We start from the raw sequence: 17911 nt of genomic DNA, 5'->3' as shown, positions 1-17911 counted from the left end.
ATGTTAGGAGGGTAGTGGGAAACAAAGGACTTTAGAAGAAGGTGAGAGTAGTGGGAAACAAAGGACTTTAGAAGAAGGTGAGAGTAGTGGGAAACAAAGGACTTTAGAAGAAGGTGAGCATAGTGGGAAACAAAGGACTTTAGAAGAAGATGAGAGTAGTGGGAAACAAAGGACTTTAGAAGAAGGTCTAACCTTAAAAAGTTTATCATAGTTAGGGTCAGTTCTAGGAATTAGTATTGTTATTGAAATGAAAGCAGGTATGGATAACTAAACACCTATCCCTAGAGAAGATGTTAAGAAACCAAGAAGTATGAAAAGGAAGATAAATCAGTAGTCAGAAAGAGAAGGGTGAGGCTTAAGTCCCATACTCACAATTAGACCAAAGTATGTTAAAATCTCTTCAAGAATAACATCAGTTCATTTTAGTTTTTTCTTGGAGGTTCACCATCCTGCTGTGCCTGTTTATGTTGTGTGTATTGATTTGTTTCACTAACAATCAGATGTAAAGTTTTCACAGTGAATAAAAGTTTTAAAAAATCAATGACTATATGAAGAGATGACCTGTTGGGACATAGGTTCACCTCTGTTGAACGGAGGTACATGGGGTTGCTCTCCCTCAGTGATCTGCACCTAGCCCCAAGAATTGTTGCAAGTGGGAAGCCTCTCCTGCTGGGAAGGAGCAATCCTGGTACACACTGCAACTTTACCTTTCCCTCTACCCCTCTTAGTCCTTCCTCTTCTCTGTGGTTGTGGTGGTGTAACTTGTCCTGATGTACCTGGCCTGAGTGATTCTGAAACATTTTCATCCGATGAAGACCTTTTACTGGCTACTTCCTGATCTGTCCATAAGACAGATTTAAGAAGAGCTCGTTCTAGATTTTGTGGTCATCTAGTTTTCTAGACAGATTCTATCAAAGGCATTGAAGCAGAAGCATCAACCTCCTCATCTCCAGATTCCTCTGACAGAATGCCTTCTCCATCAGCTGAGAAAGATACATTTAGGAGAAATCGTATTTGTTCCTCACTGAGCACTTTTTTCTTCAGTTCTTTATCTTTAGTTTGGATTGATCTTTTAACTTCCATTTCTAGAAGTAAATAAAACATTACATGTATATTACATATATTCTTTGTTGTGAATCATTACATATATAACACATATTATGTATCTTCTTTGCTGCTGTGTATCATTAAATATGTGTATTCTCTGATGTGTATAATTATTTTACACGTTTAAATATTCTGTGATACGTACCACTGATTTGAGAAATGGCACATGTTACGCTAAAATGCTACTACACTGGATTTTGATCAACAACTATATACTAAAACTGTTTAACAGAAATTCCACATGTATTATAAATAATTATTACCTACTTCTAGGTAAGAGTCAGTAACCAGGAATTAGTTTTCTGCCGATTGTGTTCACTTGGTAACAAGGCTGACTATTCCATTATACTTTAGCTGCAAGAAGTAGACTTTCTGAAGAAGACTAAATCAGAACGTTTGCTAAGGAAAACTAAATTAGAATGCTTGTGAAATCAAAACTGTAACTTGTTTGAATGATTGCAAAACTTAAACTGGAACCTCACTATTTATTGGTTTGCTGAATAAGTATGCTGAATGGGAAATATGATTTTTATAAGCATGTACACAAATAACATCTTTGTACACCTATATCACTAAGTTCCAAACACCCCAGAAAGATGACCAATACTCAAAACACCTGTGATGTTTATTGGATTAACATGGAATTATATAATAAACGTTTTCGCAGATTCAAATTGTAATCTTATTACTCTGCAGAATTCTTGTTGTAAAGACTGTAGGATACATAAGCCAATCATAAGTCCCATATCGTGTTCTCGGAACTGTGGGCAAGTCGGCTTAATTCTTTGCTCGTGTTTTGTTGATTTCGATAGTATCTTATTACAGTGTCACGTAAACAGTCTAATGACACAAGCGGTGATTTGTTACTTTATTTTCAGCAGATTTCTACTTCAGTCATTGTCAGTAAAATAAACACAGAAAATAAATGTGAAAGTTTAGCATTTGAAACTGAGGAGAAGCACTTTGAAACTTTGTGATTAATAATAATAATAAAAAATAAAGATGGAGCTGCTCACTTTATTTCTCATTTTACAACTTTTCATTTTACTTTGACGATTTGTTATTGGCTGAATAATTGCTAGAGTAGAGGTAATAACAGATAAAATATAAAGTTTTACTGAAAAAAAATTATTTATTTATTTAGAGGTAACATAAATGAAACTTGACATTTTTGAGTCAAAGAAAAATATTTTTAATCTTAACATGAAAATCACTTTGCACTCAGACTAATACAAAAAACAACTATATATTCACAGACAAATTTTTAGTAAAAATACTTCATTAAAAAACTGATTTTTTGTGTACAAAAGACTTATAATGTTTACTGAAAGTCTGCAAAATTTTGTGAAGATACATTTACTGTATTAAAAGTTTTATTATGAAAACTGTAATGAGTACTCCATGATTATGAAGTGGTCAAATTGACTGATCTCGTAGCGAAAGAGTTAAGTGCCAGTAAATCAGTTCTACAGTTTGTTATGTAGATCCCTGGTGAAAGTTTTGTAGCTGATAACTTAGTTTTTTTCAACTTGTAACTACTAAGGTTACGATTCACTGTCTCACAAGGCTTTGGTCTGTTAATGTAAAAACCCTGTCAGTAACATCGGTTAGTAATTGTCAATGTATGTTAGGGTTGAGCCTTTGATGACTAGCTAACATTCCATCATTCTGACAGATACTTGGTCTTTTTTTTTGTACTTTGAGAAAACTGATATTATTTGTTTTTTCATTAAAAGTTAACTTCTTAGTCTTTTTTTTTTAAACTAATTTTATGTGTTTTATTGATTTTATAAACACTGTCAGAGGAGAATCAACTCTCTGTCTCTCTTTTTATTATTAATTATTAAATTGGCTAACACTTACAGTTCTTAGTATTTTCAATACATAAGTTATGATGGTCTTGCAAAAAAAGGATAAAATGTAAAAATCTTTGGAAGACATGCTGGATTGTTGAAATAATTTAATTGTTTAAAAGTACAAATGAAATATTTAACTACATGCTATAGCCCTTTTTGTGTTAATTAACTTAACAACAGACTGAGAAAAAAGAACTGATAGTTATGCATGAAGTGCTAAAATACTCAAACGATCAACGTTTTTTGATACATAGTTAAAAACTGTTATTCAAATACTGGTTCTAAAACAGACACTTTACATGTGTTTAGTTAATAAAATTCAAGGAATTTTTTAGGCCCATTAACAAATTTTCCAGGAATTGTATCAACCCAAAAGTTGAGAATCTTGTTCATCCAGTTAACAGTATGATTCCATTTGTCACATGTCAAAAACTGCTTATATAGCTTTGAACAGTTGGTCTTCTATTTGGTTTTGTACTTAGGAAGAAGCTTGTGAACATGGCTGTTTTGTCACTTTTGTAGGCCAGAGTCCATTATGTCACCATAAGCTCATATGAAGTGTCTTGTTTATAATTGCAAGAGAAGTTCCTACTTTAGCCACAATGAACTGCTGTATTCTGGTTTGTTTCCAGTGACAGGTTGTTTAACTTTCTTCATTGTGTGTGACTGGTAGTTCTGTTTTTTTTCTCTCTGTTTTAAAATTTTGCCTTTACTTGTTTTTACTAAATTTATTTAATTGGGTGAGAGGAGAAGCTAATATCAGAAAATCCTGTAATGTAGCCCCCCCCCCCCAAAAAAAGTATATTTTAGTCAACATCTGAAGTTGCAATCAGCACATTTCAACTGAATTGTTATAAGAGGAACAGAGGTTTTGGCTTGTTTAGACACAGGCCATGGTGATTGGATATGAATATGCAAATTTTTAATCATAAATCATGTACAACCATCTGTAATACAGGATACTGATCTTTTGCATTCATCCATTGTATGTAGCCTCCTCCTCCCATCAGTAGATCAGTGGTAAGTCTGCAGGTTTATGATGCTAAAAAATTGAGTTTTTATTCCATGGTGAGCAGAGCACTGAAAGTCCATTATGTAGCTTTGGGTTTAATAATAACTAAACCCAAAACCTTTGTGTGTATGTAATTTAATAAGAGTTCTGATATTGTATACTTAATGACAAAGCCTCATAGTAATAGTACAACCCACCTGCAAATTTTGTACTTTTAACAAACTCAACAACACATATTCAAGATGGTAATTTTGTTTTTGGAAATAGAAGAAAAGTGACTAAATTGATTGCATTCATAGTTGCACTTGCATTTTGCCTGTTCACACAAAACACCAAGAATACTTTAACTGAAATACAGTTGTTGTTGTTTTTTTTTGCAGCATAAATTATTATTTGATTTAATTTTCATGTTTTAGATGTATGTATTTTCGAATACAATTCTTGTTCATGTGTATGGAAGTGTGCAAAGTACATGGTTATCTGGGATCTTATCCACTTGTATGATTAAGTTTGCATGAGAAACTGTTTTGGCTACCTATTCATCCCATAATCTTACCTGAATGAAGACTAGAGGAGGACGTGAAGTGACCACACGAAGGATAGTGCATCTCGGAAGAATGGAGACATGCCATTGAAGAGGTTGTTTAAAGTTCCACTACAAGATGACATTGGCGGAGAAGAGCACAATAATGTGAAAAAAATATGAATAATCAACCAAAATTGTCAAACATTCATTAGTATACCTTCTTTATATAACAGGCTTTGTGATTCTTTAATATGTTTTTTTCTTTTTAAATAAATCAGAATTCAGTATCTTTTTCCCTCTATAAAGTAGATATATTATGTCTGATCATAAAGGGTTTCAAGTTTTGTAAAAAAAAAAATATTGGCTACAAGTATGCCATTTGCAGTCAACCTCATTTCTGTCAGGTTGATTACAAGTGAAATTACTTTGTATTTCTTCACAAAATTATTAATTCCAAATTTCTCATACAAATTTGAAGTAGTTTACACAAATTTTGACTTTGGGTAATTTAATGGGTTTGATAAGCTTGATTGAATGTTACAAAGCTCTTGTTAAACTTTCTAGTTATTGAAAAACTCTGTTGAAAAAGTTTGTAAAATTGTACATTATGCTTTTATTTAGAATTAGATTCAGTTTGTAACAGTTTATATGACATCTGAAACCATTTTTTTTGTACAAGTTGATGGTATAAAACCACATTACTTTAAAATGACCTCAGAAGTAAATGAGATAGAGGATTACAGTAATGAATTTGTAGTTCCTAATTTAGTTTTAAAATTTTAGATTAATTAATTGTTTTTGATGCACCTATCCCTCATCTAATGCTGTCAGTTCAGACCATAGGATTATTTATGAAAATCTGTGTTTTAGAATTTTTTGCACCTATACAAAGATAGCATTTATTTAAACATTAAAGTTGAAATGTAGTTTCAAATATACCATAAAGATTTAACTCTGTATTTACATTAATAAGTATTTTTGAGTTTTATTAGTCTTCTTTCTAGTTTGTAATTTTGAAAGTGCTTAATTACCTTTAAAAGAATTACCAAAAACTGCTCCATGCTTGGTATGAAAATGTTAAGGTTCTCAGATAAGTATACCTGTTCAAAGAATATTCTGACAACCTTACAGTAACAAAGGAGAAATTAAACACAGACTGAAGTGTGACAGGTATATGGTAGAACAATTAATGACATCATTTATATCAATTGTTTTAGTAATGTAGTATAGTTAATAAAATATTTTAACCAGTCTTAATTTTACTCTCATGTTCACATGCCCTTCTTGTGTGTGTATCCACTTCTAGTGGTGTAGTATATAAGTTAAACTTGAATCTTCTAACAGCACAAATTGAACATGTTTGCATGAAGGTAATACTGTTTACCAATGTATACAGTCTTGTTCACCAAGGTGTAGCAATTTACAGTGAGAACTCTTCTAATTAATGAGTACCCTTTACAATTCGCTAAAATATATCTCAAGTTTACAAAATGATATATAAATCAGATTGTTACTTCCATGGTAGAACTACGTAGAAGGCTACAGAAGCTTTGTAAAGAAACAGGTTTAGAATTAAATATGAGACTATATATGTCTAAACTATTCATGTTTTCATTTAAGTTGATTAATTCTTGATTAAGCAATAAGTTTTAATATGTATCATAACTTGGTGTCAATTTTAGAGATGAAACATTGAAATGTGTAAAGTATTGCCATGTCTTTATGTTGTTGTTTTCACAGTATTGCTACAAGTTTTAAACATCTTGTCATGATTCATATATGTTGTTAGATATTAAAAGATAGAAAATATTAGATTTGTTTATTGTGTTAGATAAGAAGCATTCTTGACAATTTAAATAGTTTCAAGTTGTTAAATGTTAAGTAGTATTGTAATACTTTTAAAATTAACAATTATAGTGTGTGCATGTGCTTTAAAGCTTAGTTATGGAAAAGTTAAGATATTTAATTATGTTTTTCAGCTCAAATGATAGAACTTTAAGCTGGAGAAACACTGTTGCCTCATTCAGTGTTTTATTAGTGCAAAATTATGGATCTTGTATCAATTTTTGTTAGGCAGAGAGTTTTTTTTTAAGTGGACATCAGTGAAACGATTTTAAAATATTAACTTAGTAATATTACAAAGCTGAAACATTATATTTTCAGTCTTTTTTTTTTTTAATTTAAGATATGTGATTTGTCGAGAATTTAGTATATGATTGCTTTATATTATTTTATGGATTTTTTTACCAAAAATAATGAAATGGCAAGCAATTTTTTTATATTGAAAGCATAAATGTATTTGTACTTTTCTTTATAAAAACCATTTGAAAGCCCATTATAACATTTATCACACTCACTACAATTTACGAAAATGTCATCTGTTTGCTGAGCTAAATTGGAAATGTCTTTAAAGAAGGTTATAAAACATGGACCAGATTCAAGTCTGAGCAATGCAGATTTCTGGATTTACAAGGGGAAAAAAATGTTAAAACTGGAGCTGCAATTTTTGTCAAACAATTTTTTTTCTACTAGGGCTATGTAGTTTTCAATAGTTAGATTTGGTAAGCCTTCCTTATATGAATAACAAGTTATTATGAAAAAAAGTAAAACTTTTAATTGTTTCTTCCATGTAGTTAGTTAGGTATGAATGTTTTTGCTAAGACTAGATATAGATAAGTGAGTCTGTAAGATACTGCTTTTTATTCATTGTGTGGACAAGCTACTGTAGTTGTTATAAAAATGACCAATATTGAAATAAGTAAAATTTTTAAGAATTGAATTTTATTTGTTGTACATTTTCTTAGTTTTCAGTCAGCTTCAACTATGTTGATTGTTTGTGCTAACATTATGAAAACTCTTCTCTTTAGTAATGAAATACATTATTTATTGCTAGTTTTATTTTTATAATTTTTTAATGTAATTTAAAACTAAATATTTCTTGTTCCTGTAAGTTTGAGGACTTGTTTTCTAAGTTAAAGTACAACTTTGAAAGTTTTGCTTTTTTCTTTTACTTTCAAATGCGAAATCTGCTATTAATCCTGACAAAGAAATAGGAAGTTTCTGGGTTGTTCTAAAGTTGCTTGATTATTACTATGTTATTTGATTTGGTCAGTATCAGTTAAGTTAAAGTTGGTGTTAGTGTTGTATAGCATGGTATAAAGAAGAGTCGTAGTGTTGTTACCACCCTGTCATATGGAGACACCAGATGACGGGGAGAAATGGTAGCATAATGAATCCTTGTTTGCAGGAACCTGCTGTGTCTGATCCATCGTATGATTGAATTTGTCGTCCGTGAAGGACCCATGTTTGAAGCAATGATTATGAACAGAGAAATCCACAACCCTATGTTCAGGTATGTTTTACAGATTGGTGTAGGGTTACCTCTTTTATGGTTGCTTGATGTAAAAAGAAATTTACATTTTCACAGGGAGATATATTTATTCATGTATGTTTAAATGTTAATTTAGATACAAGTATAGGTTCTTTCATTTATGTGAATAGCAAACAACACTAGCTATAGATTTATGAAAAGTGGTCCATTTTTCCAAGCAGTGCATTTTTATGCTGAATAATGCCACGTGTGTGTATTTATCTAAAATGCATCTGAAAAAAAAAATTCCACTTAAAAATAATCCTACAGTTTTTCATCCTGATTTGGTATTCATGTTTTTTTTCAATCCTCCCAGTAAAAAAATGACTAGTGAGTAGAAGCCTTGGTAAGTTTAATACTCTTGCTAGAAAAATTGACTAGTTGTGTTATGTCTCCATTTATAGAGAAATGAGGTTCAATCTTGTTTCTGGGGCCTGGCAATCTGAGGGTTGCGGGTTTGAATCCTCGTTCCACCTCAACATGCTTTCCCTTTCAACCCTGGAGCATTGTAATGTAATGGTCAATCCCACTATTCGTTGGTAAAAGAATAGCCCAAGAGATGACGGGGGTGGTGATGACTAGCTGCCTTACCTCTAGTCTTGCACTGCTAAATTAGGACAGCTCGCGCCGGTAGCCCTTGTGTAGCTTTGCGCTTAACTTCGAATAAACAAACATTGTTTTTGAAAGAAATTATAATCATAACAAAGAGTTTTCTTAGTTATGTTCATTTCCAAATGCACTGCTCTTGATTTTATATTTGATTTGACAGCTCGGTATGTGAATCAGCATAGTTTTTCATTTTTGGTTATTTTTCATGCAACAGAAGTTTAGCATGAATGCAGCCAGAGATTTTTCTGTAATTGTGTTGCTGTATAATTTCATGAGAAATCGAAACATTTTTGGTTGTGTGGTTGTCCTTCAATAACAACTGTTTTAACTACTTTAGCCACATATCTTCATTGAGCATTTTGTTGTACCATTAGTATTTAGCCAGTAAGGTGTGATCTTTCTGGGCTTAACACCCAGTCTACAAGTCAAGGAGACATTTTTGATGAGTTGTTGCTCAAACAAAGTTTCAAGTACTGGCTGAAATTGTGCTAGTTTCCAAACTATGAGGAAGTAAAACTCATATACCCATCCAAAATCCTACACAAAACATGGTTGTGGTCACACATGTTGCACAATACAAGATCTGGTTTCTTAACTCTATAAAGCCATTTCTTCCATGGTATTGGCAAGTTCTGTCAATAGAGATTACTGAGGTAGGCTCCTTGAAACTTACTTGATATATATCTTGGATGGCATTGCTCACAAAGCAGGGCTCTTTTTGGAACACGATAAGGACCAGAAATTCAACAAGTGCAAATTGAAAACGTGAAGGCAGAGATGAGGAATCATTCTGATACAACAGTTGTATTTTGATGAAGTGTTAGTAGTCCTATACTTCAAGATGAAACTCAGTCTGGTGTATTATTGAGAGAAGACAACAGGATGGAAAATCATGATTACTCTGTAATTAGAGATGGGAAGTTGGTGGAGATTAAAACCATTGTGATCCTTTGTTTCCTGTAGTCAGGTAATGTTGAAGAAAGCTTGATGGGTTTGAAATTGAGACCCCAGGATAATATTTTGATGAAATAACCTTGTTCCCAAAAACTATTCAGTGACAAAGAAAGTGACACTGATTGGGAAAGCATCACTTCACAGTCATTGTTGGTGTGTGTCACAATCTCTTCAAAAACACATTTGAAACATCAGCAACACAAGAGGAAAACACAGGTAAAGTCATCAAGTGATGAAGAGCAGCAGAAGATAAACCTCAAGATATTCATTCTTGTGCATTCAAAAGAGTTTTTTCCTTGTGCTGGTTTGGTGTTCATAGAGGCTAGAACAGGTGCAGAAGATGTGTATGGCTCTGTTCATGATGATTATGCAGCAGCAATTTAGTTTCCAATGACTGAAAGACCTAGGAAAAGACAGTTGTACAGCCAAAACAGTATCACTGAGTTTGGATAAGATTACAAGCAATTCCTCCATTACAACAAGAAGATACCCATTTGAAGACAGAGGTTCATAGAAATTTGCAGCAATATTGGTTTACATCTTTCTAGATAACTTGGACACCCAAAGTGGTTCTGGTCTGTTTGTTTATATTTGTAGCCTGTAGTAGATGCAATTGTTGTTCAATTTTATGGTCTGTTTTGTAGAATCAGGTTTTTTGTTGCAGAAATTATTTGGTCTTGGTAAGTCGTAAGTGACCTTTGTTTATCAGTTGCTGCTGTGTAGATCTTGGAATAATTACCTCTACATAAATTTTACAATTCTGTGTTCAGATTTTTTCATTATTACCCCTTAGTTGACAAGAATTGCTTGGTTTGTGTTGATCAGATTTGTGCTCTGAACAGTAAAAGAATGTTTTTACCCTATTTATAGCTAACCTAAAGCCGGATAAAGTATATTAGTTTTGGAACATTCTGTTTTCGTGCCTGATATATTTTGTATGCTCTAAAATGCATATTTGAAGGAAATATAAATTTTTTTTCAATACTCAAATCTGTGAGGTTTAGAGGAAAACAGCAGATATTTTTTCTTGAGTGGAAACAGTTTGAGTAGCTGTGAGTACTAGAAATCCTTATTTTTTAATTTATATATTTTATTTATTGTTACCTATTTTTAAAAAAATAACTAAAATGTAAAAATTGTAAACTTCTCGACCTAAGAAAACTTCACTAAAATAAAATACTTAAAATTACACTATCTCGAGTGCCAGACAGAAATATGCTGTTAGATTATGTGCTGTTTAACATTAACTCAACAAGAAACATCTAATAGGCTACTGCTATGTTTATTGCTTTTGACAGAGGATTACTGTTCAAGTGGTACATAAAATAACAATAAAATGAAAAGAAATCGTATGAATAAAGTTAACAATTGAAAGTGTTAAGCAGTTTGGAACTTTCTGGTCAACACTACAATCTGTGTGTAGGGTGAAAAAAAAAGTTTTTATTTTATTTCATATTTTTCACTTTTATTTTTACTGTAAATTGATTATTTCTCTACAGTTAGTGTTAGGGGTGAGAAAATAAGAATTAAGAATTAGGATTTTTTGGAGGTTATGAAAAGAAGTAAAGTTTTGTCAGCATGAAAATCACCTTTTGTTTAGACTGACTCAGTAAAGGCTTTAGAAATTCACAGGCAAAACTTTAGTAGAAAAATATTATTTTTTGTTTACAAAGGCTTGTAATGTTTACTAAAAGCTTATCAAGTTTTATGAACACATGCATAGTCAATTCAAAATTATAGTAAACATTATTATGTATAATTTAAATTTGACCAATCCTGTGAACAGATGGTTAATTAAAACTAGCACTGCTATGTTAAAGGATTTTATGCCACGTATATTGTTTCTCGATAAATATTTGTATATTTGTTTATTATGAGTTAAGAGTAAACTGGTGTCAGCCAATGACCATTTTGTTCTGTGTGTTGACTGGTAAAATAATAAGTAATCAGTCACTATGACTGGAAGTGTTGTTTTTTCCTAGTGGGAAGGCTGAAAATGAGTATCTTAGAATAATTTTTACAATATAACAATTTACTTGCATATAATTAGAGAAAAACATAATTTTAATGTTATCAATAACTACTTTAAAGAAATTGTAACAAAATACAAGCTTTCATTACAATAGACTTGTAATGTGTACTGAGTGCTTGCCAAATTTCATGTAGGTACACTTAGTACATTCAGAGTTCTTGTATGTATAGGTGAGGTTGTTCTCTTTCAGTCATTCAAAGACTAATTGCAGTACGTGATCATAGATCTTTTAAACTTGTCTATACATTATTTACCATCACTGATGTTTAAAATATTTGAGGTTGCTCTGAGCATTTGTCTGATTGTCTCCTGGAAAACCTACAAAGCAGATGCAATTCCAAAACTCAGATGTTTAAATAAGCCCACATGTATTGAGAAACATTGTGATGCATCAGAATCTTCACTTAGTTCAAGTTGATGGTATTCTTTGTTTAAGACTAATGTTATGAAGAGTAGGGCTCCATTCAGTTAATTAACACTGTTGTCAGAATAATGAAGCATTCTTGAGTTATAGCTTTTTTTGGAATTTATATTCTTTCTTGATTCAAATCATTCTGTTTTGGCACTAGAAAAATTAGGGAAGCCCATGAAGTAGGGCCCTTTTCCATAAAGTAATATTTTAAGAATTCATATAGTTCCTCCTTTACCATATGTACTAAGTGAAAAGGAATTGTTCTTTTTGGTTTCTACTGTGCATTAATTGTTACCTTTTGTCAGGTTTTATAGGGCCAGATTCTTTACAGTAGGTGTCTGTGACTTGTTGGTAATAAAAATTCAAACAGTAAACGGACATCATACGATCCACTTGTTTTATGACAAGTCAAACATATATACAACAATTTTTTACAGGATAGGATATCACAGTTGTATCTAAAACTTTAAATGATTCTCTTTTTTTCCTCAAAAGTCCACACAAGCTGATTCAATTACTTTAGAATCCAATCGACAAAATGAATTATTCTCATTATCTCTGTTAAATAGTGAAACTCACTTTAAGATATTGCCCATTATGGCTAAACTAACAATCATGCAGTCTAACTTCACATTTCCACTACTTAACTTGCACTCAATTGGTTGCCTATATATACACACACACAAACATTGTCCAACTGAGGCCTAGAACTTTCTACAATCTGAGATGCTATGATGTAACAATACTCACTTAAGGCAATGAGAAAATACAGAAGGTTCGAGTAGTGTGACATCAACTTACAACAATTGAAGTACACACACAGCGTATGTCTCTTACCGAGTTACATAATGAATAATTACTTTAACACTATTGTTATGAAAACTTAATCATCATATATTAGATCACTAACTGCAGAGAATGTCTTACTTTGGGTAATGATGTGTTTCATGTTAGTAACCTTATTGTGCTATCCATATCACTATATTCACAAGTAGTTGTTAGGTTATTAAGTCTAGTATGTTTGGCATCGATAGTTCATCCTCTTTTTGACAGTACTGCTTAAACACACTTACACTAAACAGTCTTGTATATCCAACACCTTTTCTTTGATATGCAAATTGACTTGAATACCGTTCAATTTGTCAATGCTGTTAAAAAGTTGATTGTATCTTTTATATTATGCTTTCATTTAAAAATGGTAGCCTATTTATAGCTTTGATGATCTTCATAACACCAGAGTTCTTTGCTGTTTGATTACTAAGCCAATACTCTTTTTTTTTTACCTGAAGTTCTATAAAATTTTGCAATTGTAGGTTTGTATTTAGACTCAACAGTGACTTCAGGTATTTGTCGTAACTACTAAGGTTTTTTTTGCACCACATGTGTAAATCTTAGATTTCTTGTTCTGAGTAGCAAGTTATTTGACATATGAGCATACTTGTATTCATGTTAGATGGTTACAATTGCCCATCTGTCAACCATAATTTTCACATTGATTGAGCTCAGCTTTATGTAAGGTTTTTCTACATGGTCCATTTCATCCCCTGTGCTGACTCCATTGGGTGCATGTGTAACAGGAACTTCTAAAACATTCACATTTTTTGAATAATTGCTGCTTTCATTGGGGATGCTATTTTTCTTCTTCATTTTAACAAGTTTCTAAGACAGAAAAGCTTGAACAAAATGATTATGCCTACTGCAGTTATGTCCTCTTTGATTGGGAAGTTGGCCTCCATAGTTGCAACATAAGTCTGTGACTTAGTCTTTTGGTGTTTGCTTCACCATGAATTACTTATTTTATGATGATCTTGTGTCTGCTTACCCTAAAGGCCTTCATATGTTTTCATTAGTATCTGCTTATGCGTGGGACGTCTCCAGGCTTCTTGTCAAGTCACTTAATTCTTTCAGTGTTCAGTTTTATTGTCCAAGCATGACATCTAACTATGGGTAATGATGTGTTTCATGTTAGTAACCTTATTTCACTATCCATATCACTATGTTCACAAGTAGTAGTTAGGTTTCTAAGTCTAGTATGTTAGGCTTCGATAGTTCATCCTCTCTTTGACACACACATTTTGTATTCAGTGCAAAAGAATCAGTTAAACACTTAACTACTGCTTCATAATCATTAGTTTTACTGTCAATAGGTAATGATTCAAATATAAACTGCACTGTGAACACAATTCTGTGAAATACTTTTTTTGATTACTTTTTTTGTTCCAAGCTGAAATCTAGCAACTACTTGTGAACTTGGTGCTCCAGATAGTGAAATTAGGTGGCTAATAGTGCAAAATACATAGTCACCAAGAGATAGAAGTCAGGCTTTGAAAGACAACTGAACACTGAAAGATTTATTGGATTTTGCAAGAGGGCTGGATATGTCTGATTATGAAATTGCTGTGAATAGAATATCTTTTCCATCTTGTTCCAAAGGAATTTTTATAGTTGCTTTAACAAATCAGAAAAAGAGTTCATGGAAAATGTTCATTGTACTTCACATTAAGTAGAAGCTGCTATTAATGGCAATTTATTCGATGCTGAGCAACTCAATTAAGAATGTAGCATCTTTGTTAAGTATAATAAGACATTCACTTGATGCATAGCTTTGATTCTGACAGAAATACTTCAATAATGTTAAGAATTGGACTTAATTGTGCCTTGAGAGAAGTGAGGTCCTTTTTTTACTGGAACAAAGCATAAACAATGAGAACAATGTGGTGTAAAGATTGATTTATTAATTTATGCCAATACATTAGTAAAATAAAACCTAGTTGATTAACCTTTTTTATATGTATTTCTCATGCATATATTTATGAAACTACTAGTGTATATCCCATCAAAAATGATGGGGCAAGTACTTACACCCCAATCCCCACCCCATAGTATACCCTAACCTCACATTTCATAGCTAACTGAAATAAATAAATTTTACAAAATCAAGCTTGACCAACAAAGAGACAGAAAAGTGCAGTTGAGGCAGTCAAACATTGGTAAATTCCTTTGCGAGCCAGTCAAAATTAAGATTGTTCATGAAGTTAATTTTTAATTTAGTGTCGATTAAAGAGGTTTGTTTTTTATTGAAAATGTTTGTGATATAATAAAAAATAGCTTAATCCAGAAATGATTTAAATTTAAAATTGAATCGATATTTTTAATTTCATGATAAATTTTATGCACTTGGCTCTAGGATAGGCGATCCCACACTACGTCTTTACTATAGGCTTATTATACCAACATTTACTGCACTTACAAGGTTTCATGGCACACACACACACACCCTCATGGCCCCCTTGTACCCTCATCACTAAAATTATAATGAGCAGACAGTAATTGAACTATCTGGATAAATACATTTTGACTTTTATGATCTGATGTGACACACACACTGGCTTTTATATAGGTTAAATATGTGTATTTACAATATGTATGGTGAAAAATGTTTTGGGAATTTTGCTATATCATAGTAAAAATGTGGCATACATATTTTAATATGAGTTAGGTATTGTATATTAAAACTGGACCTCTAGTATCAAATTCTCATTCCTGTTTTTTCTGACTGTAGGTTCCTGTTTGTGAACCAGAGCCCTGCACATGTTTACTACCGCTGGAGACTTTACTCAATTCTTCAGGTATATAAAGAATTTTCAATACCTTATAATTATATTGTAAGATTGATCCTTAATACCTTATAATTATATTGTAAGATTGATCCCTTAATACCTTATAATTATATTGTAAGATTGATCCTTAATACCAGGTGTTGTTTGTGTGTCTTCGTTTTATTGTTATCTGTGACTAAGCAATTACGTCAGAGGTTTTGGTTATACACACCGTAGAGATGAGGACCTGATGTAGAATTCCAGGTACCACCAGGTTTTGGTTGAAGTACTCCACCATGTCATTAATATATATATATATATATATATATTATTGCAGTTTGACCCTCAGGCTGAGATGTTTCTCCTCCCTACCATCCTCCGGGTATACATTCCCAATGGGTCCAGTGTTTGTTGGAGATGGTCCAGCTAAGTAAGTCTTCACATGTGTGCTGGCCGGTATCCTTTCTCCTACTGTGGACTGGATGCAGGGTTTGGACAGGAGATGCACTCCAGGTTTGCGGTCCCTCCTCCTACCATTTACAGGATGTCGGTTCCCAGCGTGTCTGGTGTTGGTTGTAGCTAGATGCAGAATGTTTTCCCATTTGTGTACAGCCTGATATCCTCCTCCTACTATGGACTGGAAGTACCATACCCATTGCTATCGTCTTTTGGTGATGTCATCCTGCTGGGACTTTTTACCTTCCTGCTGTCTGCTGGATGTTGGTTCCCAGCAGATCTGTTGTTGGTTGTGTTGGAAAAGTGCACAAGTGGATTTTGGTATGGAAGCTCATCTTCTCTACTAATTCCCGTTTCGAGGTGAAGAGGTAGGTGATCCTCTACCTACTTCAGATTTGATTTACCATTCCGGATACTGCCTGGTGTTGGTTGAGGTCAAACTACCATTACAGTCTGTCATGCCCTAGCCACTCAACACCCAGGAGTCCCATTCAGCAGTTATACATATTCTGGGATTCTTTCATGTATTTCTCCATTTTATGTTTGTGACACTGTCATAAAAGAATGAAGAGTATACCTGGATCACATGTGGTGCAATTTCCCACTGAGGTGTGATGTTTTTTCTTTTGGTTCGACACCTCCTGGTCTCTCTTTGGGCACTTCCTAGAGGGGGATCATTTTTTTTATTGGCCCTCCACCAGTTCAATGTGGGATACTAGCTATTTTGTGAGCAGATGTAAGATAATATATCGGAAGTTAGCATTTTCCTACACTGAAAATGTATTTCTGATAGATACTTACCCACCCAATCTCCCCACCTCCGATGATATATGGTGTAGGTCTTCTGACCAATCTTGAAGTGATTAATGAGTGCAGATGTGAAGAGGGCGCTGGTTATGATAGGAGTGGTGTTGCGCTTCTATTGGTGGAGAGCTGCTGCATGATCATTTGCATGTGGATATGCAGAAGCAGGAGGTGGAAGGTTAGTGACATGCATTGAAAATTTGTGCCAATAGAGGGCAGTGCTAGATGAGAAAAGCTATTTTGTGAGAGGAGGAAAGTTTCTATCGGAAATACATTTTCAGTGTAGGAAAATGCTTACTTGTATACCTTGGATTTGAAATCCATAATGATCAAATTAAGAGAAATATAGAGAAAGAAAAAAAACTCTTAGGTCTAATGACATTGTGTAATAAGAATATTTTAGTTAAATAAAACTATATAGTTGCAGCATTACGTGTGCTTTATCAATTATTTGGTTTAGAATAATGAGAAACAGTGAAAGTTTATTTTTCCCATATACAGTAACTAGAAGAGTTTGTTATGATGCTTATTTGTGTAAATTGTAAAATTAGGAGTAATGGTTAGTGCATATAAAATATCTAATTAAAACTTTGTAAAATGTTTTTAAAACATTTATTGAAAGTTTGGAAGTATAATATTAATTACCGTAGTGTTATGGTGCTTTCAATGTGTACATAATAATAAATAAAAAAAAGTACAGAGATAGTGCCAGAAGTGAAGAAAAAGAAACAGAATTTTCTTATCCTTGCACTGGATATGAATAAACTGTTGATGGACAATGAACATTTTTGTTATAAGTCATTACCTCTCTACTACTTTTGTCATCATGTGTTACATGTCCAATGATAAGTATTATCCAATGCATACCAAAGTGACAGCTGCAAGTGATGGTGGTTTCTCCTGCCTCACCTTTAGCACTGACTGTGACTTTCTTATTTTTAGTCCTCTCAGAGATGATTTACATGAACAACACTTCCAGACAACTGATGTTAGTAAGACAAGTAAAGTAGCAGGATCTAGTTGGGTTTATAACACTTGATTTGCATTTTATCTAACTGATATGATGAAGCTCACAGAATGAGGAAGGAATGGCATCACTGTGAGAAACAGTGTCTTATCCTCAACACAATTGTTGTGTTAGGGGCTGGTACACCAATTTCCTAATTTTAAAAAG

General features: G+C 32.8%; 1 protein-coding gene across 1 annotated transcript in view; it reads left to right on the top strand.

The window, feature by feature from the left end:
• Positions 1-17911, top strand: part of LOC106457268 (U2 snRNP-associated SURP motif-containing protein-like) — an 80667-nt gene that overhangs the window by 40353 nt on the left and 22403 nt on the right. Inside the window, exons 11-12 of the mRNA XM_022383107.1 lie at positions 7749-7853; positions 15441-15507. Of these exons, the coding sequence (XP_022238815.1) occupies positions 7749-7853; positions 15441-15507 (172 nt within the window). The remainder of the gene's footprint in view (positions 1-7748; positions 7854-15440; positions 15508-17911) is intronic.

The sequence above is a fragment of the Limulus polyphemus genome, unplaced genomic scaffold (genome assembly GCF_000517525.1).
Source record: "Limulus polyphemus unplaced genomic scaffold, Limulus_polyphemus-2.1.2 Scaffold309, whole genome shotgun sequence".
NCBI classification, from domain to species: domain Eukaryota; kingdom Metazoa; phylum Arthropoda; class Merostomata; order Xiphosura; family Limulidae; genus Limulus; species Limulus polyphemus.
Note: the sequence above shows the minus strand (reverse complement) of the source record. Positions and strands in the feature narration are given on the sequence as shown.